Source organism: Prosopis cineraria, unplaced genomic scaffold, assembly GCF_029017545.1.
Source record: "Prosopis cineraria cultivar Desert tree isolate PC_DT_omini unplaced genomic scaffold, ASM2901754v1 PC4, whole genome shotgun sequence".
In the NCBI taxonomy this organism is placed as follows: Eukaryota; Viridiplantae; Streptophyta; class Magnoliopsida; order Fabales; family Fabaceae; genus Prosopis; species Prosopis cineraria.
In genome coordinates, this window is record NW_026555335.1 from 21,792,166 (window position 1) to 21,814,182 (window position 22,017).

The 22,017-nt window shown below is 30.7% G+C and overlaps 1 protein-coding gene across 1 annotated transcript; it reads right to left on the bottom strand.

Moving 5' to 3' along the window:
* Positions 1-17,558: 17,558 nt before the first annotated feature.
* LOC129308913 (phosphopantothenoylcysteine decarboxylase subunit VHS3-like) lies at positions 17,559-18,791 on the bottom strand. The gene is made up of 2 exons (XM_054950283.1): positions 18,587-18,791; positions 17,559-17,827 (listed from the first exon to the last, which is right to left on the bottom strand). Exons 1-2 carry the CDS (start codon positions 18,789-18,791, stop codon positions 17,559-17,561), a joined length of 474 nt encoding a protein of 157 aa, XP_054806258.1.
* Between the last annotated feature and the right edge of the window lie 3,226 nt (positions 18,792-22,017).

A 22,017-nucleotide genomic window follows, 5' to 3' on the forward strand; every position in this document is an offset into this window, starting at 1 on the left:
CTCACCATGCTTGCTGCTCTGCAATGCCATTCTTCCTCTTGAATTTACTCATTTAACATCCCAAAGAGTCAAAACATCATCTTACCTTCCAAAACCCTAATCAAATATTAATTTATTAATTTACCCCTAATTAGTAATGAATTTTAAAATTAGGAATTTAGGATGTTACACTTTTCAAGTTCAAATAAAGATAAACAATCTGCATAACAAAGTTAATATACAATCAACAATAACTAATATTACCAATAACTCAACATAACACTAATTTCCATTTTCCAAACTCATACTTTGACTACCAATAATGTGAATCACAAGTGTAACTTCAATTCCAATGAGTTTATTAGTTTCCATTAGCTTTATTTAGCTCCCAACAACTTAAATAATAACAATTATAATAGCTTATAGCCCAAATTAGTTCTCAAAGAGCCTAAGGTTTGCCTAAAATGGAAAAATTTGGACCTTAAGCTTAAACCATTCAAAAGCAATGTTCTAGGAGCAGAAACTAACATTTAATAACCTCCCTTAACTCTAATAATTCATCCAAAAACAACCTAAAGTTCAAAATCATCATAAGGTTTGGATTTAAGGAAGAACATCAAAACCCTAACTTAAAATCTTACTCAAAGGGAAGAGGAATAGTGTGGGAACTTTCTTTAGGTGATTACTAGCCTAAAAATGCTAAAAAGCATTGCCTTAATAGAGCCTTCTTATATTTCTCAGAGTCTTCCCCCTCTTCCTTTTTAATTTCTGCAACTTCTAGCCATATAAAATGTAATTCTAGGGCTTTGTCTACACGTGATCATGAGCTTTGAAATTCTGTCTGTGTGTAAATGGAGCTAAAAACGGAACTCTGCATTTTATATGTTCATCTACATGTGGATCAATGATGAAGTATTTCATCTATGGGCAAATAAAACCTAGAATTATGTCTAATAGTCCATTCTAACCATCCCCAAACCATTAAACTCTTAACTTATTTCCTAATCTCCTATAAGTAATGTCTTAAGTTTGGGACATAAAATTCAGGATATTACATCACACGCATTCCCTAATTGAAAAACCACTAGAATACTTTATGGAGATGGCAATTTAAGCATGGATTGTGTCTAAAAGTTCACATTTTGTCTAACTAAGCACTATGTTCAGCTTCCTCTTCTTGTGAGTTTTTTCTTCTCCTCTTCACTCCAACTAAAAAATAGACTTAGTTAATTGAAGAAATGTTGTGGGTGTTCTACTGTTCTGTTATTTTCCCTTACAATGCAATGGCTTATTTTCCTTTAAACTTAGAGTTTTTTTCCATTCATACGTGGGATTGACTGTGAATTTCAACAATATTTATAACATTTTAGGAACTGTGATGAGTGTTATTTTTTGTTTATATGAACATAATCCTCTTATTGGAATATGAGTAAATTTTTAAAGTGTCTTTAATATTGAATAATTGATGACCCTATGTTATACCATTGTTTAGGACTTGGAATCAAGAAATTTAGATGCATAAGATTTGAAAAAGAAAGGGAAGGTGAAGGGGCTCTAAAACATCGCTGAAGCACAAGAGAGGGTTGGAAGAAACCATTAGAACAAGAGTGGACCCACTTCAACAAAATCACATAAGAGGAAAGGTAGCATAAAGTATGTGTGTCTTCATCCAATGAAGCATACAAAGAAAGATTACTTACACATTGATCACTAAAAAAAAGTATGCAAAGTGGAAGAATATGTAAAGCAAAATGAAAGGATCATGGCAAGGGCCAATGCAATTGGATTTAGTAAGATTCTTGACCTTAAGTACATACAGATAAATCATACTTTATATGGAAATTTGTTGAGAGCTATAGACTCAAAAGCTCGCACAATATCAACAAGGCAAAGTAACTGGCAAGTAAAAGCCAATAATATGCATATGCTAATGGGCTTACTTAATGAAGGAGGGGAGGTAATGAAAGAAGTTGATCTATAAAGTAAGTTGTTCAAGAAATTAAAGGGAAGTTTCTTGGACTAAGGTTTTTTTGAGATAAAAAGCAAGATTATTAGCAGTGAGGAAGAAGATATGTTTGAGACCATGCTTGTTTTTTATATATTGGGTATGTAATGGTCGCGTTGACGTTACCAAGTAATCACCACAATCTAGCACACTAAGATAATTAGGAAGTCATTAAGCTTTTAAGTTATCTTAATCAACAATGGTTAAAATATAGAGAAAATAAATCTTTAAAAATGGTTGGGATCCCAAAACCTTTAGAAAATATGTTTAAATTTCAAATTGTAAGTATTTATGTGTAATAGAAGCAAAATCACATTACACAACAAATCAAGGGCAAAAGGGTCATTTTTACTCAAACAGGCACATATGGCATGACATATGGCACAGAGTGATTACTTTTGTTCTATGTCATGCACCGCGACATGCACACCTACGCCACAACACATATGACAACAAAAGTTGTCATCACGAATTGTCTAGAATGAACTTCCAACATGTGTCATTTTTGCATATGGGGTCTAATTATATTGATTCAAGCACCTACTATAGCTCAATTCATAGTCTAACTAATGACATAATTTTTATTTTAACATAATATTTCTTTTAAAAATTAAACACTCATGCAAAATAACTACTTTGTGTCATTTCTAGGCAACCAAGTGTCCCACTTGCCAAACTTGTATCATTAGCCTTTTTCTAAGGCCTTAATCACATTTAATAGACCATTACACATATGATTAAGTAGTTATATTGTCATTAATGCATTCACATATCAATGTGGCCACCTAAACACCTTGATCTCTCATTATTAGGGCCATATTCATATTTACACATAAAATTATTTCTTAGCCAAATTCCACACATCACATCAATTCAAAACATCCAACATGCACTTGTACTAGTATCCTAGCCTCTTGTCACATTTAGCATATTCTCACATTTTAAGGCTAACATATACACACAATACAATCATACAAGTGCAATCAAATATGTGTAACCATATAAGTTTAGGATGCCATTTTTTTTCCATTTAACCCTTTTAATTTTTTTAATGTCTTTTACACTCGTCATCAATTATTAGTCAATTTCTAGATTAATTTATCTAAATTGCGATATTTATTTTTGGGTTACATTTTAAGATATGGGAGATAATCTTGTTATTTACATTTACTTATCTTTATATTTATTTCAAATTAAACCCTCCATATATACATCCACTCTAAGTTTTCATTTTAAATTTGATTTTACTATAATTTTAAGAAAGATGAGAAATATTACATGAATATATTTAGGAAAATATCAATTCAGTCCTAAAAAAACTGATTAATTCAAGTCAAGTTTCAAGTAATTACAAAATGCCAACGAAGTCTAATGCCTTTTTTTTTTTTTTACAAATCTGAGTTATAAATGAAATGAGTAAAATACCCTAAGGTTAAATATATCATTAATCTTTAGCATGGCATATCAGTCAAACATTTTCCTCCCAAGCAAAGCTGCTTTCTGCCATTGTTGAGTCCTACATGTAAGTGAAGGAGAGACAAGGTTAAAAAAAACCCAACTAAAAACAAAGTTGCCCATGAAAAAAGAGGTGGACTTGCCATCATTGTTGACCCAAGTAAGCTTTGATTCTAGAAGTAGGTTTGACTTGTGTGTTTTGAGATATGGGCTTTTTTATGTAAACAAAAAAAATGTAAGAATGATAGCCTATATGTAGGTTTTACAATTTTCTTCTTAGAAAATCACACTCACGAAAGAAAAGAAAGGTTTTTATATTTCACAAGTCTAAAGATTTAGCATGAAGATTTCACATTTTACAACTAAAAGTGTAAGAATTTATCATTGAGCATCCACATTTTAAGATGAAACATTGTCACTTATGCAAAAATCACTTATGTAAAAAATAATTTGTTTATGAGTCATATATTATAACATTTTAATTTGCTTGTTGTAGGTTCATTATTAATGGGTACGATGGACATTAGTTGTTTAAAAGAAATATTTTGTTATTTTCATTTTAGTAAAGATATTGCAAAAGATATACATAGGACAATGCATTATGATAGGGGGTTTTAATGAAAGAATGATCAAAAAGGAATGTCTCTTGAAGGACTAGTTAGATTGATATCATCATGCATGAATTATGATTTAAATGGAGTAGAGTTAAAATACATAATAAAGTTTGATTCTAATGCATTTTTAGACCACAAAGATGATGAAAGGATAAACAAGTTAATCAAGTTGAATGATAATTTTATTCATGTGTACATCATTAGGAGGAAAAAGCAAACTATAGAGGCAAGAAGAAACCCAATTGGTGGGTAAGTTTTTTTTAATAGTTACTTAAATGTAATTATTATGCTTATATGAATATGATATCTAGCGAATGTACATGTAAAGTTTGGCAAATGTCTGGCATTCTTTACCCATGTGCTTATGCAACCATTAAAGAAATACATGGTAATTTGTATAACTATGTCAAGGAATGCTACCTATGCATCTCATTGGAGAAAATGTATAATGGCACTATGCATCCTATTGAGACCCATGACATGTCAAAACCAAATGCCTTGACAGTATCTAAGCTCATAAACCAAACCTTTTTTATGCCTTCTAGAACATCTCGACTAGCTAGCGAACCTCCTCATGTTTAGGTCGAGTCTCAATATCTGCAAAAGAAGGTTTGCCATTGTTTTCGTTGCCATGAAGCAGGTCGAATGCAAAAGAAGTATAGAAATCCAAATTCAAGTTGATATTATTGTTAGTAGGTTACCACATAACCTTGGATTTGGTTGGCATATATATATATATATATATATGTGTGTAGTTTTAAGGATCTTTTTTTGTACATAGCAACCGCTCTTTTGTAAATCCAAGTTAATGTCTCTATAATTTGGGATTAGATCAACTTGGATTTGGTGTATAGGTTTTGTGTATGTGGACTATTAATATTTACAACCTCTCTTTTGTAAATCCAAGTTGATGCTTTTATGTATGTGGACTACTAATATGTGCATATGCATTATATGAATGAATACATGTAACTTATACATATAATTCATATCTTTCGTGCTCAATGTAGTACTTCCTCTTAAAGTTTTTAAAAAAAGTTGCAAATTTATCATAACGAAATTAGAAAATGAGGAATTAAACATGTAAATCACTGAAGCTATCTCTTAGAATAATAAGTTGATTACTTTTCAACTTTAAACATTTATGAAAGCGTTTCCTTTTAAAATTTGGAAAAGAAGTTGTGAATTTGTTGTAATGAAATTGTAAAATTGGAAATTGAAATTGCAAATCATTGGAGCTTTTTAGAATAACAACTTGGTTACTTTTCAATTTTAAACATTCATTGAAGTGTTTCCTCTTAAAATGTGGATAAGAAGTTGCAAATTTATTATACGTAAGTTGCAAAATTGGTGATTGAATTTGTAAATGGTTTTCCCAGTTAAAATTATGAAAGAAAGATGCAAATTCAATACAAATTAGTTGCAAAATTAGGATACAAAGTTGCAAATCCTTAGTGCCATTATACTTGATACTTTTCAACATTAAAAATCAACAATTGTGTTTCTAGTTAAAATTGGGAAAGAAGGATGCAAATTGAATACAAATTAGTTGCAAAATTATGACACAAACTAAAGTTGAAAATCCATGAAATCTATTCCCCATTATGAACAAACTAAGTTGTGCTTAAACATATAATAGATTACACAAAAACTCAGAGGTACAAGTAATATGTCACATTTATTACACACTTTTTATTATTATTATTGAAAAAAAATCATGTTATATTTACCCAACTTTCACACTTATTGCATTAATTGTGAGAAATCACCAAGTATAGGATTTTATGCATTAAGGGCATTTTGATCATAAAATTAGACTTTTGATAAAATGTTTGAGAAAATTAGTCAAGATACATTTTTAGTCCATAACAACAATGGTCTAATTATATTTCTCAAACTCCTTTTAGATTGAGAGTAATTAATTTCACAAGTTAATAATTTTAGAAAGTCAAAGTTTCAGGTTGACTTCTTTTTTTTTTTACACTTGGACTGGTAATTTTTGTGCATGTGTGGCCTTACAATTTTTAGGCTATTTGGCATACCCAAAAGGCTCTTTTATAATTTATAATTAGGTTTTATTATTTAATTGTGTAATGCCACATATTTGGAAATTAATTTTAACTGGAAATGCAATTATTATTCATATGTTTTGAACTTTAATTTTGTATGTCACGTTTATTTATGTAGGGTAACACACCTTGAATTTGGAACATGAGGACCATTAGATTGGAATAGTAAATGAGTCAAAACGCAAAATACTTGAGTTTTAGGTTGAAAGTACAAACCTTATATGATCTTGCACATATTGTACCACACTTTAAATCCACTCACTCTTTCTCTTAATTTTTCATTACCTTTAGTTTTACTTAATTCAATATCTAGACTTTCCTATCTGAATTTTCATCCATTTTATCATGGTAAATAATAAAGTTACCCTATCTCATTTTTTACCCATTTACTTAACACTACAGTTAGGCCCTTTTACCCTAAACTTGAATCAAACTACCCTAATTTTAGTTTTAGTATTCATTCTTCAATTCACTCTCATTTTTCAACCCCCACTCTTCTCCATTCTCTCTCCATTGTTCTTCATGTTCTTCATCTCCATCTTATCTTCTCTCCTCTATATCTTATGATCCAACCATCAAAATCATAATCCAAATCCATCATTCTTCTTCTTCCACCTTACTTTTCAAACTCTAAGCTTCATTTGCTTGGTTTGGCTTCAAAATCCTCAAGGTGCTATGGGTATGGTTTAACCATAGTGGAAGGATTGTGCTCAAGTAGATTGTAAGATGACTAGAGGCTAAATCTACAAGGAATGCTAGGAGGGAAGGAAGCTAAAAGAGTCTTGAAGTGTCTCAAGGAAAGATAAAGGTTATAGCCACTCCCCATTAAACCTAAGTTGATGTAATCTTGTTCTTAAAGTTAGGAACATTGTTATATCTTGTTTTTATTAATCAAAATTGGTATTTAACTTGATGGTTTATTATTTTCCCACTCAATTCTCCTTTGTGTAGTTGCTAAAAATTTTCTCCAATACATTATAATTCATATAAATATATATTTTATGTGTGTTGAATGTGTCTTACATTGGCTATGCATAAATATGTTTGTTTGGTGTTTGATTAAATGTCTTGTGTGTAAAATTATGTGTTAGACTTACCATAGGCCGAGTACACATAAAGTGAACCTAAGGAGAATTTTGATCACTTTACACTTAACTAAGGAGTTAATTAGGGATTTGTTCAAAATTGTGCAAGGACTTGGTTAATTGAATTAGTTAGAAAAACACACTTATACAAAATCGTGTAAGGGATTTAATTTGGGTCAAGAGAGTGGAAATTAACTTAATACTCTACTTTAGAAGGTTTAAAACACTCCCATTTTCATTTTACTAGTTAATTAAATTTTTAATTAAATCTATCTAATTAATTTAATTACCTAAAATCAATCAAATCTTGGTTAGTTTAGCTCATTAATTTAGGCTTAATTGACTTCAGTTAGCCTCCTTAGTGAAGAATGACCTAAGTTGTCACTAATACTATATTAGTATTAACTTAACAATTTTGGGATGTAAGCAACATATGCACTCAAGATTTGGTGCTGTTGTCAGGGAAGCAAGGACAAATTTAGTTAGGATTAATTAGTTTTTTTATTGCATTTTTGTTTTTTTTATTTTTGTGAATTGTTTTGTGTTTTGTTAGCTTGGATTTCAAATAGAGCATAAAACTTCATTTTCTTTGTTTCTCTAACTTTCTTGGTGAATTTCAAAACTTCGTCCAGAACTTCTTTGTAGGAAAAACGATCTTAAATTTAGTAGTTTGAAATATTATTTTGTTAATTTTATTTTACCAAATTTTGTGATTTTTGGACTTGTAATTTTTCTATGCACATTTTTAAAGCCAACAAGATTAAATTGCCTATTTTGGAGAAATCTAAAGCACTAAGGCAATTTGTATGGTACATATCTCTTTGTCTACTTGTCCAAATTAGATCCTTTTTAGCTCATTGTTCTCTTTGTTATCTTAGCTATAACTTTTATGTTAACTGTTTTTAGTTTTAGAGTCCTTAACATCATTGAATTGGAGAAAAAATCTCACTAGGTCATTTTGGAGGAAATTCTGTCTCCAACATGCTAAAGCCCAACTTCAATAAATAACTGGGAAGCTTTTGTCCATCCAAAAATTCTAAAATTTTAATAATTTTTTTCTCTATATCTCCCTTGTTTTCATGAAATTTTTCAGGTTGATTGGATGAGTGGATTGCTTTAGAGAGGGCAAACAAGCTATTAGATGAAAAAACAGGACCCATTTTCCAGCATTGAAGCTTCATGAGCATTTCTAAACTATACTCATATTAATTTTGTTTTTAGACTCTGGGTAGTTGTTAATAGTGTTTTTCTTAGTTGTGATTTGTGTTTTTCTTTGTTTTTATTTTTTTTAAAAAAATTTACTTTTTCTTTGCATTTTTTAATTTTGAGTCTTCTTTTCTTGCTTGAGTCCCAAGCAAATTTTGTTTTGGATTAGTTTTAAATTTTTCTTTCTTTTGAGTGTTTCTTTCTCATTTCCTTTGTTTTGTCATTTTCTTAAGTTATTGGTTTTTACTTTTTGTTTCTCTTTAGTTACATGACCCATGAGGATCTTAAGGAACAAGTTTCACTTGATCCTGAAATTGAAAAGACCTTATGATAAATTAGGAGAAAACAAATTTGCTTGCTTTTAATTCTAATATGAAAGATCTCAATTTTAATGTTTAGCATAGGTTGGTATGCCTTAAATTTTTAACAATGAAGTGCAAAACCTGCTCCAAAACCTTATCTAACAAGGGGCTCAAAATGCCAACCACCTATTGTAAATCAAGGGCGAGACTGAGTTGTTTCTAATGGAGATGGCAATGGGCAACCCCACAATAATGGGATGAATGGCCATCAAGAGATTCAATTTAATAGAGAGGGAGAGGGACATTATAACCCCCTCAATGAAGTCTTAATTAGGCAATTGACTACACCCAATTGACATGATAATTCATATGGTATATATGTTTCCTTAAATGATGTGGGTTTTGAAATTAAGCATTCTTTTATGCAATCATTGCCAAAATATCATGGATTGCCTAGTGAGGACGTTTATAGATTCTTGCAGTCCCTATATCTTGTTTGTAGCACAATGAAACTAAAAGGGTTCATGTAGATTAAGTCCAAGCTAGATTGTTTGTTTTTTGTCTTGAGGGTAAAGCCAAAGATTGGTACATAAATCATCCTCCTCATATTAATGTGCATACATAGGACTAACTTAGGACACTATTTTTTAAGAAATTTCTTCCTTCTTATAAATTATCTAGCATGAGAAAAGAGATCATTAGTACAATACAAGGCTTTGATAAGTCTTTTTATGAGTACTATACTAGATTTCAAGGATTTATAGCAAAGTATCCTCATCACCAAGTACCTAGTGAGCATCTTATGCAATATTTCTATGATGGTTTAGTAGATAGAGTTAAGATCATGATAAATGCTGCTTCCAATAGTGCTTTGGTTGAGTTGTTACCTAATAGAGCTTAGGATTTGATAGAGAAAATAGCTCACAGTAGTGCCTATTTTGGGACAAGAGAGTCTAGGGTAGCTTCGATTAATACTAGCCCTCTCATCATTAGCCTTCTCAAGTTGATGAGATAGCCTATAAGGTTGGCAAAATGCTTGGTCCTACATTCAATGCTAATGTAGCTAATGTGTCAAATTTGAATGTGCCTCCTAATACTTGTGATGCTCTTGTACCTTTGTCTTGTAACATTTACAATTCTTCCATGCATGTAGAGGCATGTTACCCTATGAAAGACAATTATGCTTGTGATGTGAATGCTTTTTATAGGGAAAACTAAGGCAATCAAGGAGGACAATATGACAATATTTATAATGCAACTTAGAGGACTCATCCTAATCTTTCTGAGGGAAATTCACATGGAGCTTTACAAGAGACAAATCAAGGAAGGTATAATACTAACTAAGGCCACAATACTCATTATGGTCAAGGTAGTAATTCTTCATACTATCAAGGCAAAGGTAGTACTTCTAACCCTCTAAACTTGAATAGGCAACTTGTGCCAATTGATGGTCCATCTTCTTCTCCTTAATTGTCTACTAATTCTAAATTAGATATTATTATTAATGACATGAAGAATGATAAGAAAACTTTCAATGCATAATTTCACAACAAGAGTTTAATGCCGTCACCTTTATTAGGCTTAATAAATTGGATGAAGTGCTTAATGCATTTTATAAGTATGTTAGTTCTTCTACTAATCAATTTTCTTCTTATAATGCCCAATCCCCTTCACTCCCTTATAATATCATAGTTAATCCTAAAGTCCCTATAAACGTAATTTAACTTAAGAGTGGTAAAAGGGTTGGTAAAGATGGTGGTGATGTTGTTTTGAATAATGTTGTTAACGTTGAAAAATCTAAAAAATGAGAAAAGTATGATAATTGATGATCCTTCTTACTCTAATTAGGTAAAGATGGTTGTGATGATAGTGATGATGATGTAGAGCAAGTCTATATGAAATCAATGCCTAAACATGGCCAAGATAAGCTGTGGAAGGTGCTAGAAAAAATTCCAGCACCACTGTCTATGCTAAAAATCATTCGATCAATGCTCAACAAGGGGAAGAAAAGGCTCAAGAGAATGTTCAAAGCAAGGACATAGTGAGTAAGCTTCTATCTCCTTAAGTCCAAGTGCCTTAGCCTCTAAATTCTAAGAATATGTATGATAAGGAGGTAATTGACTTCTTTGCTAAAATTCAAGTAAATGTGCCTTTATTGGATGTTGTGAAAAATATCCCTAAATATGCTAAGTTCCTTAAAGATTGTTGCACTAATAAGAGGAAGTTCATTCCTAATGCTAGAGTATAATTACCTCATTCTATTAGTGCAATCATGAGGCCACAATTACTTGTTAAGTGTGAAGACCATAGATCCTTTTGCTATTCCTTACATGATTGGTAACTTGAGATTTTCATATGCTCTTGTTGATTTAGGTGCTACAATTAATGTCATGCTATATTCTATATATGCATCTTGTAAACTTGATTGTATGCATCTAACTAACATGATTTGCCAACTTGTGGATAGGAGTGTTAAGAAGCTATATGGAATTGTGGAAGATTTGATTGTAAGTATTAAGAATTTATTATTTCTTGTGGACTTTTATGTGTTGGATATGAATAATAAGGGTTATAGGAAAGATATCTTGATCTTAGGTAGACCATTTATAAAGACTGCGCATACCATGATTGATATAGATAAAGTTACCTTGATTTTAAAATGTGGGGATGATCAAGTTAACTTCAATATCTAGGAGGCAATTAAAAGGCCTTTGAGGGTTATTTCTTACTTGATGTTAATTCCATTGATACTTTGCTTGATAAAGCTATTGAGGACCATGCATTTCCCTCACTTGATCATGAGTTTACACTTGCTACCATTGATGTCCCTTGCTCTTGCATTGATGCCTATGTGTGCCAAAATTGCTTAGATGTTAATACATGCTTGCAAGATGCCTTATTTCATGAATTGTTAAATGATGATAAAATGATTACTATGCTTGAAATACATAGGTATAAGGAGGGTATTGTTTCTTGTGATGTAGGTACATACCTTAAAGGGGCTAATTTTAATGAATTTTCTCCACTTGAGCTTGATGTCCAAGAGGTTCCCAAGCTATTGAAGAAAAATCATACACTTAAAACCCTTAAGGCCGTACATTCTATTAGGATATTTAAGGAGACTGTGGCAAATGGTGAAAATGTGAACAAAGAAATGACGATAGCTCAAGAAGTCAAAGAGGTTGACTTGAATAATTCTTCCATTACTTTCATGATACTCTTGGAATAGTTTGTCTTCCTTTCTTTCTTGTACTTATGATGTTGACAATTCATGCATGATTTGTGAAGGAACTTTTTCCTCTCAATTGAATTTATTTTCTTTAGATTAAAATATGCTTGAGGAAGGCTCTTTTTTTATTTTATATGTTTACAAGATGATATGATTGAGAATCCTCATGTATTTAGAGAAATTGTTATTAAAGAGGAAGAGGCTGTGGTTAGTCAAGAAGGAGAACAACAAGTTCAAGCTTTAGAATTTCAAGATTTACCTCACACATGTAAATAGTTTGTTCTTGATTTTTCCAAGGAGATCATTTCATGTGCTCTTATACTAGATAAAGAAAGGGAGTTATTTAATTTGAATTTTACTGATAGTGCATTAGATCTTTTATTAAATGAATTATATGATTGCATTAGTTTATCTAGTTCTTCTCTTATGCAAGGTCTTTGTTTTATTGCTTATCCTTTAAGACCTTTGCTAATAGAGCCTAAGCTTCTAGATGGAATCAAAGGAGGATTCTATCATTCAAACTTTTAGAAGGGGCACAAGTTTCTCATTAGAGATTCCACCTTCTATTTTGAGACTCCATGATTGGCTTTACGGTTGTATCTCTCCAACTCACACCCTTTATTTTCTTTGACTGTTCACTTAGCACACATGTTGAGCACTTTCTAGTATATGCCTACTGATACTTGTGCACACATGTGAATTAGTTAATTCTTGCTTGTGATTGTGCTTTGAGGTATCCATTTTGAGATTTAAGTATAGGGGGGATATGACCCTTTCCATTAGGTTTAGAATTAGGTATTATTTTTTGGTTTCTTTTTCAAAATAAAAGGATTTTTTTAATTCTTGAATTAGGTGCTTGGTCTCAATCTAGTGTTGTTCTTTAGTCTTGAGTCTTGTCTTGTTGAGTCTTTCATTCATTAAAATTTTTTCTCTTGCATTTTTCATGCATTCTTTTGTGAAAACATTATCTAAGGACATGTATGTGCGTACATTGAGAACAATGTATGATTTGAGTGTAAAGGGGAAATGAAAATATTTGATTTTTGCTTTTAAAAAAATTTAAAAATTATAAAAAAATTGTTTTGTTTTGTCTTGGATTATTTGAGAAACTTGTTTTGAATTTTTAGAACTTAAACCCTTGAAATGATGTTACCTTAGTTGTTTTACCTTCTTAAACAAGCTTCTTTTTATATTATGTGCAATTGATTAGAGAGGCAAAAACCCTAATTGAAAGAAGCCTAAACAATTTTTTGCAGTTTGTCTTTAGCATTTATGCGCTCTAAAACTTGTTTTTCCTCTTAATCAAAGCTGCATCATTGCATTTGTTGTAGGGAAGATGATAATGGCATTCATTAAAAATAGCTAAGAGACTTAAAAGGCCAACCTTAGTGGATTGATCACCCTTTTCCTTAGCCCTTTAAGCCTTTTGTTTATTTTGTTCATTTCTTAAACACTATCCCTATTTTACCAAGGGTTGCATGTATTATTTTCAAGTGTGTTTTAACATTCTAATCTTTCTTTGGTTTAACTTAGTGATTATAACTCATTTTCTCATTCTTCATTCTTTCATCGTTCCATTTCTTTCAAAGAACAAGTGTATTATTCTCTTATTACTTGATACCCAAGATGACAAGGAAAAGAAATTAAAAAAAGAAAAAAAATGATGAGAAACTAAAAAAAAAGAAAAAGAAAAGAAAAGAAGGAGTTTGAATAACATGATTGATACTTTGGTTAAAAGTCACATATTCTGTTCTTTGCTTTTCACATCCATTCCATTTACATTTTCATCCATTTTTCATTTTATATCTACTTAGTGAAGTCTTAGAAAGATTTGAATGTTATTACATATTTACATTGTGGCTAAGACTTAATTCCTTGAGCCAAACCTTAGCTTTCACATGCAAATCCAAAAGCATCCATTTCATAGCCGCATTACATTCTATTATAAAGTCCATTTAATTCTTGAGAACATTTTCATGTTAGTAGTAGACAGCCAGAGGGATTGCAAGCTTATGGCAGGGTATTTTTGCTGAAGACTTTGAGTGAAATTATTAAACCCTAGACACTTGAGTACTTGAGTACATACATTATCCTTATGAGGCTCTCTCTTTGAAATTGCATCTTTTTAATGGTTTGCTTGTGACTGATGAGGTATTTTAGCTAGGCCAGAAATATCTCTTGTGTTTTGTGAAAAATTTCCTTAACTTTTAACTTTATTACCCTTGACAAGATGTTTCATTTTACTTTGTTCTCATTTTGAGATTTTGAGAGAGTTTGTTTTTTATTTTAATTTTGCCCGAAGTGTAAAAGGTAAGTATGGAGGAATTGATAAGTTACATTTATTACACACTTTTTCTTATTATTATTAACCAAAAATTATGTTATATTTACCTAAATTACACACTTATTGCATTAATTGTGAGAAATGGCCTAAGTGTAAGATTCTGTGCATTAGGGGCATTTTGATCATAAAATTGGACTTTTGAGAAAGTGTTTGAGAAAATTAGTCAAGATTAATTTTTAGTCCATAAGAACAATGGTCTAATTATATTTCTCAAACTCTTTTTAGATTGAAAATAATTAATTTCACAAGTTGATAATTTTGAAAAGTCAAAGTTTAAGGTTGACTTCTTTTCTTACACTTGGGCTAGATTATTTTTGTACATATATAGCCTTACAATTTGTAGGCTATTTGGAATGCCTCAAAGGCTGTTTATGATGTCATAATTAGTTTTTATTATTTAATTGCATTATGCCACATGTTTAAAAATTAATTTTAATTAGAAATGCAGTTATTATCCATATGCTTTGAACTTTGATCCTGTGTATCACATTTATTTGTGTAGTATCACACACCCTGGATTTGGCACATAAGGACCATTGGATTGGAATAATATATGAGTCAAGAGGCAAAACACTTGAGTCTTAGGTTGAAAGTACAAGCCTTTCGTTGTCTTGCACACATTGTACCACACTTTGAATCCACTCACTCTTTCTCTTAATTTTCATTACCTTTAGCTTTACTTAATTCAATTTCTAGACTTTTTTATCTGAATTTTCATCCATTTTACCATGGTAAAAATAAACTTATCCTAGTTCATTTTTTTACCATTTACTTAACACTAGAGTTAGGCCCTTCCACCCTAGACTTGAATCAAACTATCCTAATTTCATTTTTAGCATTGATTCTTTCATCAACTCTCATTTTTCAGCCTCCACCCTTCTCCATTCTCTTTATTGTTCTTCATCTCTATCTCACCATCTCTCCTCCATATCTCATGATTCAATTATCAAAATCCTAATTCAACTCCACCATTCTTCTTCTTCCACCTCACTCTTCAAACCCTAAGCTTCATTTTTTTAATTTAGCTTCAAAATCCTTAAGGTGTTCATGGGTATAGTTTAGCCACGATGGAAGGATTGTGCTCAAGTAGATTCCAAGATAATTAGAGGCTAAATCAATAAGGAGTGTTAGGAGGGAAGGAAGCTAGAGGAGTCTTGAAGTATCTCAAGAAAGGATGAAGGTCATGGCCATTCTCCATTAAACTTAGGTTAATGTAATCTTATTCTTAAAATTAGGAACATTGTTATATCTTATTTTTATTGACCAAAATTGGTATTTAACTTGATAGTTTATTGTTTTTTCACTTGATTCTCCTTTATGTAGTTGTTAGAAATTTTCTCTAAAACATTATAATTCATATAAATATATATTTTATGTGTGTTGAATATGTCTTATATTGGTTATGCATAAACATGTTTAGTTGGTGTTTGATAAAATGTCTTGTGTGTAAAATTATGCATTAGACTTGCCATAGGCTGAGCTGCACATAAGGGGAATTTTGATCACTTTGACCTTAACTAAGATATTGATTTGGGACTTGTGTAAACTTGTACAAAGACTTGGTTAATTGAATGTGTTAGGAAGGCACACTTATACAAAATTGTGTAAGGGATTTAATTGGGTCAAGAGAGTGAAAATTAACTTAAGCCTAATTAAAAAGAGTAGACAAGGAATCTAGCATCCCACAACTCCTAGGACTTTACTTTAGAAAGGGTTAAAACACTCCCATTTTCATTTCACTAGTTAATTAGGTTTTTAATTAAATCTATCCAATTAATTTGATTGGTTAAAATTAACCGACCTTAGTTAGTTTAGCTCACTAGTTTAGTTTTAATTGAACTTAGTTAGCCTCCTTAGTGAAGAATGGCCTAGGTTGCCACTAATACTATATTAGTGTTAACTTAGCAATTTTAGGATATAAGTGACGTACATTCTCAATAAGGCATTGAACACTCTAATTACAACATACATGCATGTCATTAAAGTTTATTCTGACTTCTTCCCTTCCCTCTTCAATCGATTAGTAGCTGAAACAAAGGCTAAAACTTGATTTCTCTTATGATCGACTAGCCACCATACCATATTAACCTTAAACTATCTCAATCATTCCTAAAAAGCATAAGAAGAAAAATTTATGTTAAACATTGATAATTACAAGAAAAAAATTATAAAAATTAGAGATCACATATACATACATTTGAAAATGTCTCCATTGTAAGTCCTCTTTTTCTACTATCCCATTTTGCATTGTACTTAATGACATATATGCCACAGTCACCTATACAAATATAAACATTTGTAGGTAAGGTTAAATGTCTATTTGAAGTGAATACAAAACAAGTAGTTGCTTCTATAGTTACTTGCACATTACTTTGTTTGGGAAATTCTTCAAAAATATAATCTCCATCTAAAAATTAATAAGTTTGTGGATTGCATGCTTGCAATAAATTTACTATTTTATTTCTCTATAAACAATTCTCAATGTTAGATAATAGAAGTTGGCAAATTGAGGTTACCTAAAGTGGTTATGCAATAGTACCAAAAAATAATACCATGAATCTAACCATCCTCTTCTTCTCTTGATATAACGTTCCAACTAATGAATCAAACACGAAAGACTTATGGTTTTTAAGGTCAACACAATAGCAAAACTAATGATTCCACACACGCTTAGGCAAGAAGAGGAAATCATAGTTTGCAATATTATATCCTAGTTTATCAAGCATAATTATTTTTCCATCCTTATAGACAAACCATTTTATTTTTTTATTCCTAAGGTTCATCATAAACTATGAATCAAACATGTGCCTCTATAATAACATATCACGAAGTTGCTCACTAGCCATCACTTTTGCAATAATACTCATCACTTACGAAGACCATATCCAATACTCAATGCGATATCTAATTAAACAACTAATTAATTAAAACTTTTGGACATACTATCGTACTTATCCATTTCTTGGAATCAAGACTCTAGCATTCTGCCCTAGTTAAGTAATAGTCATACATCTCAACAACACATCTAGTAAAAAAATTTTATTATATTAAACATAACACACTACCATTGTCAAAAAGCAAAATTTTATTACTTACTCAATATCTTTTGCTTCATTATTCCTCTTAGGGCAATATTCATATATTTGTTGTTCCTCAGTAAATCTCCTTTGTATTGGTTTTTAAGAAAAGGTGATCACTTTATCTCAATCCTTTTCTTTTCAAACCTTTGAATCATCGAGGATTATTTTTTCTTCTCCTCTTCTTACCATCTTATCTTTCTTCACTTTTATATGTAGGTATAAGTTCTTCTTTTTCTTCCTTACCATCATCATATTGTCCATCAATACCATAATCATCATTGCCTCTACATGCTTCTTCTTCTTCAACTTTAGCTCCATCTTTATCTTCATTTACATCTATAGCTCTATCTTTATCTTCAATTCCATCTCCATCTCCATCATTATCATCATCATCATTATCTTCATCTTCAGCTTCATCTCCATCTCCATCTCCACCTTCAACTTCCTCCTGTTTTTCTTCTGCATTTAGTTCATTAACCCTCACAATAGCTTTACTTTCAAATAGTTGTAGCTTTACTTTCAAATAGTTAAAGATGCTCTAGACTCTGTTGCAACTTTAACACTTTACTTGCAAATGTGTTGGCATATTATAAAAAGTCTTCATATATTTCTCTCACTCCTTAACCAAGTTTCAACACCAAATTTATCAGCATATAAAAACTAGTACATACAGAACAAATTATGGAAATATATTTATTGGGGAGTTATCATTGCAATGGTCAATAAAATTTTAGTTGCACAAGTTGGACCTTCATAAAGAATGCCGCAAACACTTTCTTTCTCTAACTTTACCCACTATTGCACTATGTCTTAGTTCTAAAAATATGTTACAGGTCTTCTACCATTTATTGACAGTGTTGGGCCTAATAGAAAATGATGCATATAAAATATCTGCACAAGGAAGGCATTTATGATCCAGCTAATAGCAAATAAACTGGAACAAAATATAGAATTCTTAGAAATTATATATACTAGTAAGAAAAATAGACATCCTCTTACATTCTTCTTCCCCCGTCCGTTCCTTAATGTTGTCATATAAGATGAAATCTCTCTAACAAGCTCAAATAATACCAGATAACCAGTCATATTCTTGAACATTTTCCTTACCACTCAAAGTTTTAATAGTCCTTATACTAACTATTGTACTTCTCTTGAGATAAAGAAACATTCTAAGAGTGAATAACAAAAATACTATCTAAAAACTTTTTTTTGCCTTACCTAGTATTATCATATTCTTTAACTTAATGAAAGGTTTGCCAATATAATCCTTCCTCAACACTTCAGATGATTCATTATTACTATTCAAAACAATATCTTTCCCACCATAAAGGACACGTAAAATAGTATGCATGTCTTTCTTATCAAAGCTTAATTTCTTGCCTTTAATTACCAGTGTTGAAGTTGGTGTGTCAAAAGCATACATTACTTGTTTGCATAATTCCCTTAGTAGTTTATTGAATTTAAAATCTAATAGAGATTGGAAACCAATTTTCCTCAATTTTGCACATAACCTCTTATTTTTGCCTATATGTTCCACAACTTCCTTAAATTGATGGGGATAGCAACACGTATTAAATGGACTCTATATACTAAGAGAAAAAAATAAAATGCAATGCAATGCACAATAATCATATTTAGAAACAGACTCATCAACTTAAATTAAATACATGTGAATCATACTACTAAAGATGAAGATGATTCTTTTCCCCCTGCATCCAATAAATTAATCTTTTTGTATCTTTCTTGTTCAGCATTTGATAACTTACTCCAACTTTCTTTCATCAAATCATTAGCTTTTACAACACCATGGTCTTTCCCTTCATTTTTTTTTGAAAAAATATATCTTAAACTTATCATACCCATACTTCTTCCTTTTCAATTCAACTTTCTTCTTATCCATTATAATGCCAACTTATTAATTCTTTTCTATATACATTGCAAATTAGACTTGACCATTGCAACACAATCCATATGAAGAATGATGGGAGAGATGAGTACTAGTAAAAGCTAAAGCGACTTGGATGGATTTTTTCTCACAAGTAGTCAAGAAGCAACACACATGAAAAGTAACCATGATTAGGGCAGAAGAGGACTTACCTCCACTTGATCGCCAACAAGTAACAGAGTTGGAAAGCACTTATGAGCTCGCAATGTTCAATCAAACTTATAGAACAATTAGGGCAGAGAGGAGACAAAGAGGACTTTCATCCACTTGATCAACAATATTCATTGCTAGCAATTAGGGCAGAGAAGAGACAAAGAAGATTTCCTCCAGTTGGTTGCTAGCAATTAAGGTAGAGAGAGAACAAGCAAGTCTAAAAATTTCACCAACCAAACTCATAAAATGAATAAGGGCATTTCAATCCTTTCCCATTATATCAAAATGCCACTTAAGGACTGAGGAACTTTATTGGTATTTTAGAATTACTTGGAATCTGACTTAAATTAATTAATCCTTTTGAAACTTAATTGTTATTTTCCCAATATATTTTAATTTAGATTGTGGAAAAGTAAGAAGGAGATATTAACTTTTTTTTAGGTAATAATAAAATTTAACTTATTTTAATTTACAAAAAATTTTAAATTCTTAAAAAAAAGTAACTTAATGACTTAAAAAATATGCTATTATATTATTTAATATATTTTTTTGAACTTACTCTTAAAATTATGAAATAAAATTTAATAAAAATTATATTCTTATATTATTAATATGATATGATTTTAAATTCCAATTTTTTGAGAAATAATAAAAAGGTAACTTTGAAATAAATTTCTTGAAAAAATTTATAAATTAAACCAAGGATGTGACTTATCAAATAATCTAAAGAAAATTACATATAAGTCTCATTCCAGACAATTAATTACTCCAATCACTTGCTAATAGACCTGGGAGTAATTAATTATTTTGAGTGAGATTTTAAATTAATTCTCCCGATAATCTTTGGGGATAAAATTGATGCAATATCTAATCTAAATTAGTAATAAAATAAAAGGTTAATGAGCATTTTGGATCTTAAAGTATTATACGAAAAGCACCTTGAACCCTAAACTTTTAAAATGTGCAAAATGGACCTTAAATTTCTAAATCCAGAGCAAATTACAACCCACCATTAACTTATAGATAATGTCATTAACTATTGACTTTGTTAGGCCTAGTTAAATACTGATGTGGTAGTCTCTTGCTTATATGTCATTAGTTAATGAGCACCATAAATCCTAAGCCATTGTGCAAGTAGCATCCTAGACCCTAAACTTTAAAATTTAGAGTAAATTACCTCCACCATTTATGTGTAGAACATTGACTGTTATGAAGATCAAATTAATCTCAACTTGGTCCATCATGGCAAACGCGTCATTGGTTGTGGCGAATGACCTAGGATTTTGTGAAATGACATATTTTGCCCTTTTTTTACAATTTTTTTCAAACGATTGGTATCTCATACTTTATAACTCTAATTTAGTCCTATTTTGAATAATGTTTATTTATTTAATGGTGAAAACTTGGGATCCCATTTGAAAAGAAGTTAAGTATCAAAGGATTTTTAATTAACTTATTAATTTGGGTTTGAAATTTGTTGATAAAATCATCAAAGGATTTTACAAATGATGGATGCAAAAGCTGATGATTTTATCAACAAATTTCAAACCCAAATTAATAAGTTAATTAAAAATCCTTTGATACTTAACTTCTTTTCAAATGGATCCAAATTTTTCACCATTAAATAAATAAATTTTATTCAAAATAAGACTAAATTAGAGTTATAAAGTATATGGGGAATGATATATCAATCATTTGAAAAACATTACAAAAAAGGGGCAGAAAAGATCATTTCACAAAATTCTAGGTTGTTCGCCATGGCTAACTATAACAACCTGAATTCTTAATTTAGGAACTAATTGTTAGCTAGGGGTAAATTAGTAAATTAATTGAATAGTTAGGATTGGATGGTAAACTAGTGTTTTGACTTGTTGGTTATTGGTTGAGAGGATCGAGGGAGAGAATGGCCTGAAGAGAAGTGAGTGAGTATGGTGATATTTTCTCCATTATGCCATACGCAGTGGTATATACTTCATATGCCATGGCATATGACACATAATTTTGACTTTAAAATTATAAGCTAGCTTGTGAATACCGAAGAAAGAGGAGATAAAAGGCACAAAGAAAAGGAAAAGAGAAGGTATTTTGCTAGGACAAGAGATTTTGGGTGCTTGGGAGATAGTCCCAACCTATGTATTGTCAGGTAAGTTTCACATGCTTTAAGCTCCTGTTCCATATTAATTTTTCTTAGTTTAGATTATAAAAAAATTGAATCAAGAAGTTATAAGGGGTTATGTTCTGACCCTTTGGTAATAAAAAGGTCCTTATGAGTTAAGTTAAGGTTTTACAACTAGTTTGAAAGTTAATGGCTAAACTATGAAACTATAAGCTTAATTTAGCCAAATTAAATAGGTCAAAAAGGGTGAAAATTTAGGTAAGAAGTGTATTAGGGAGGATAGAAGTGATAAGAGGATTTAATAGGGTGATAAGAACTTAAGATGGTTAGATGAAAGTGTTTAGATGCTTAACTGTGACAATTAGTACTCTTAGTCAGTTCAATAATTGACTTATAATGCTAATTTATGTAAATTAACGTGGTATGCACGTTTGT

Coding starts and splice junctions, on each gene's coding strand:
- LOC129308913 (XM_054950283.1), bottom strand. CDS start 18,791: ATGTATGCTTTTGACACACCAACTTCAACACTGGTAATTAAAGGCAAG. Junction 17,828..18,586: donor AAAGAATATGATAATACTAG/GTAAGGCAAAAA, acceptor AACTAAATGCAG/AAGAAAAACAGGAGGAAGTT.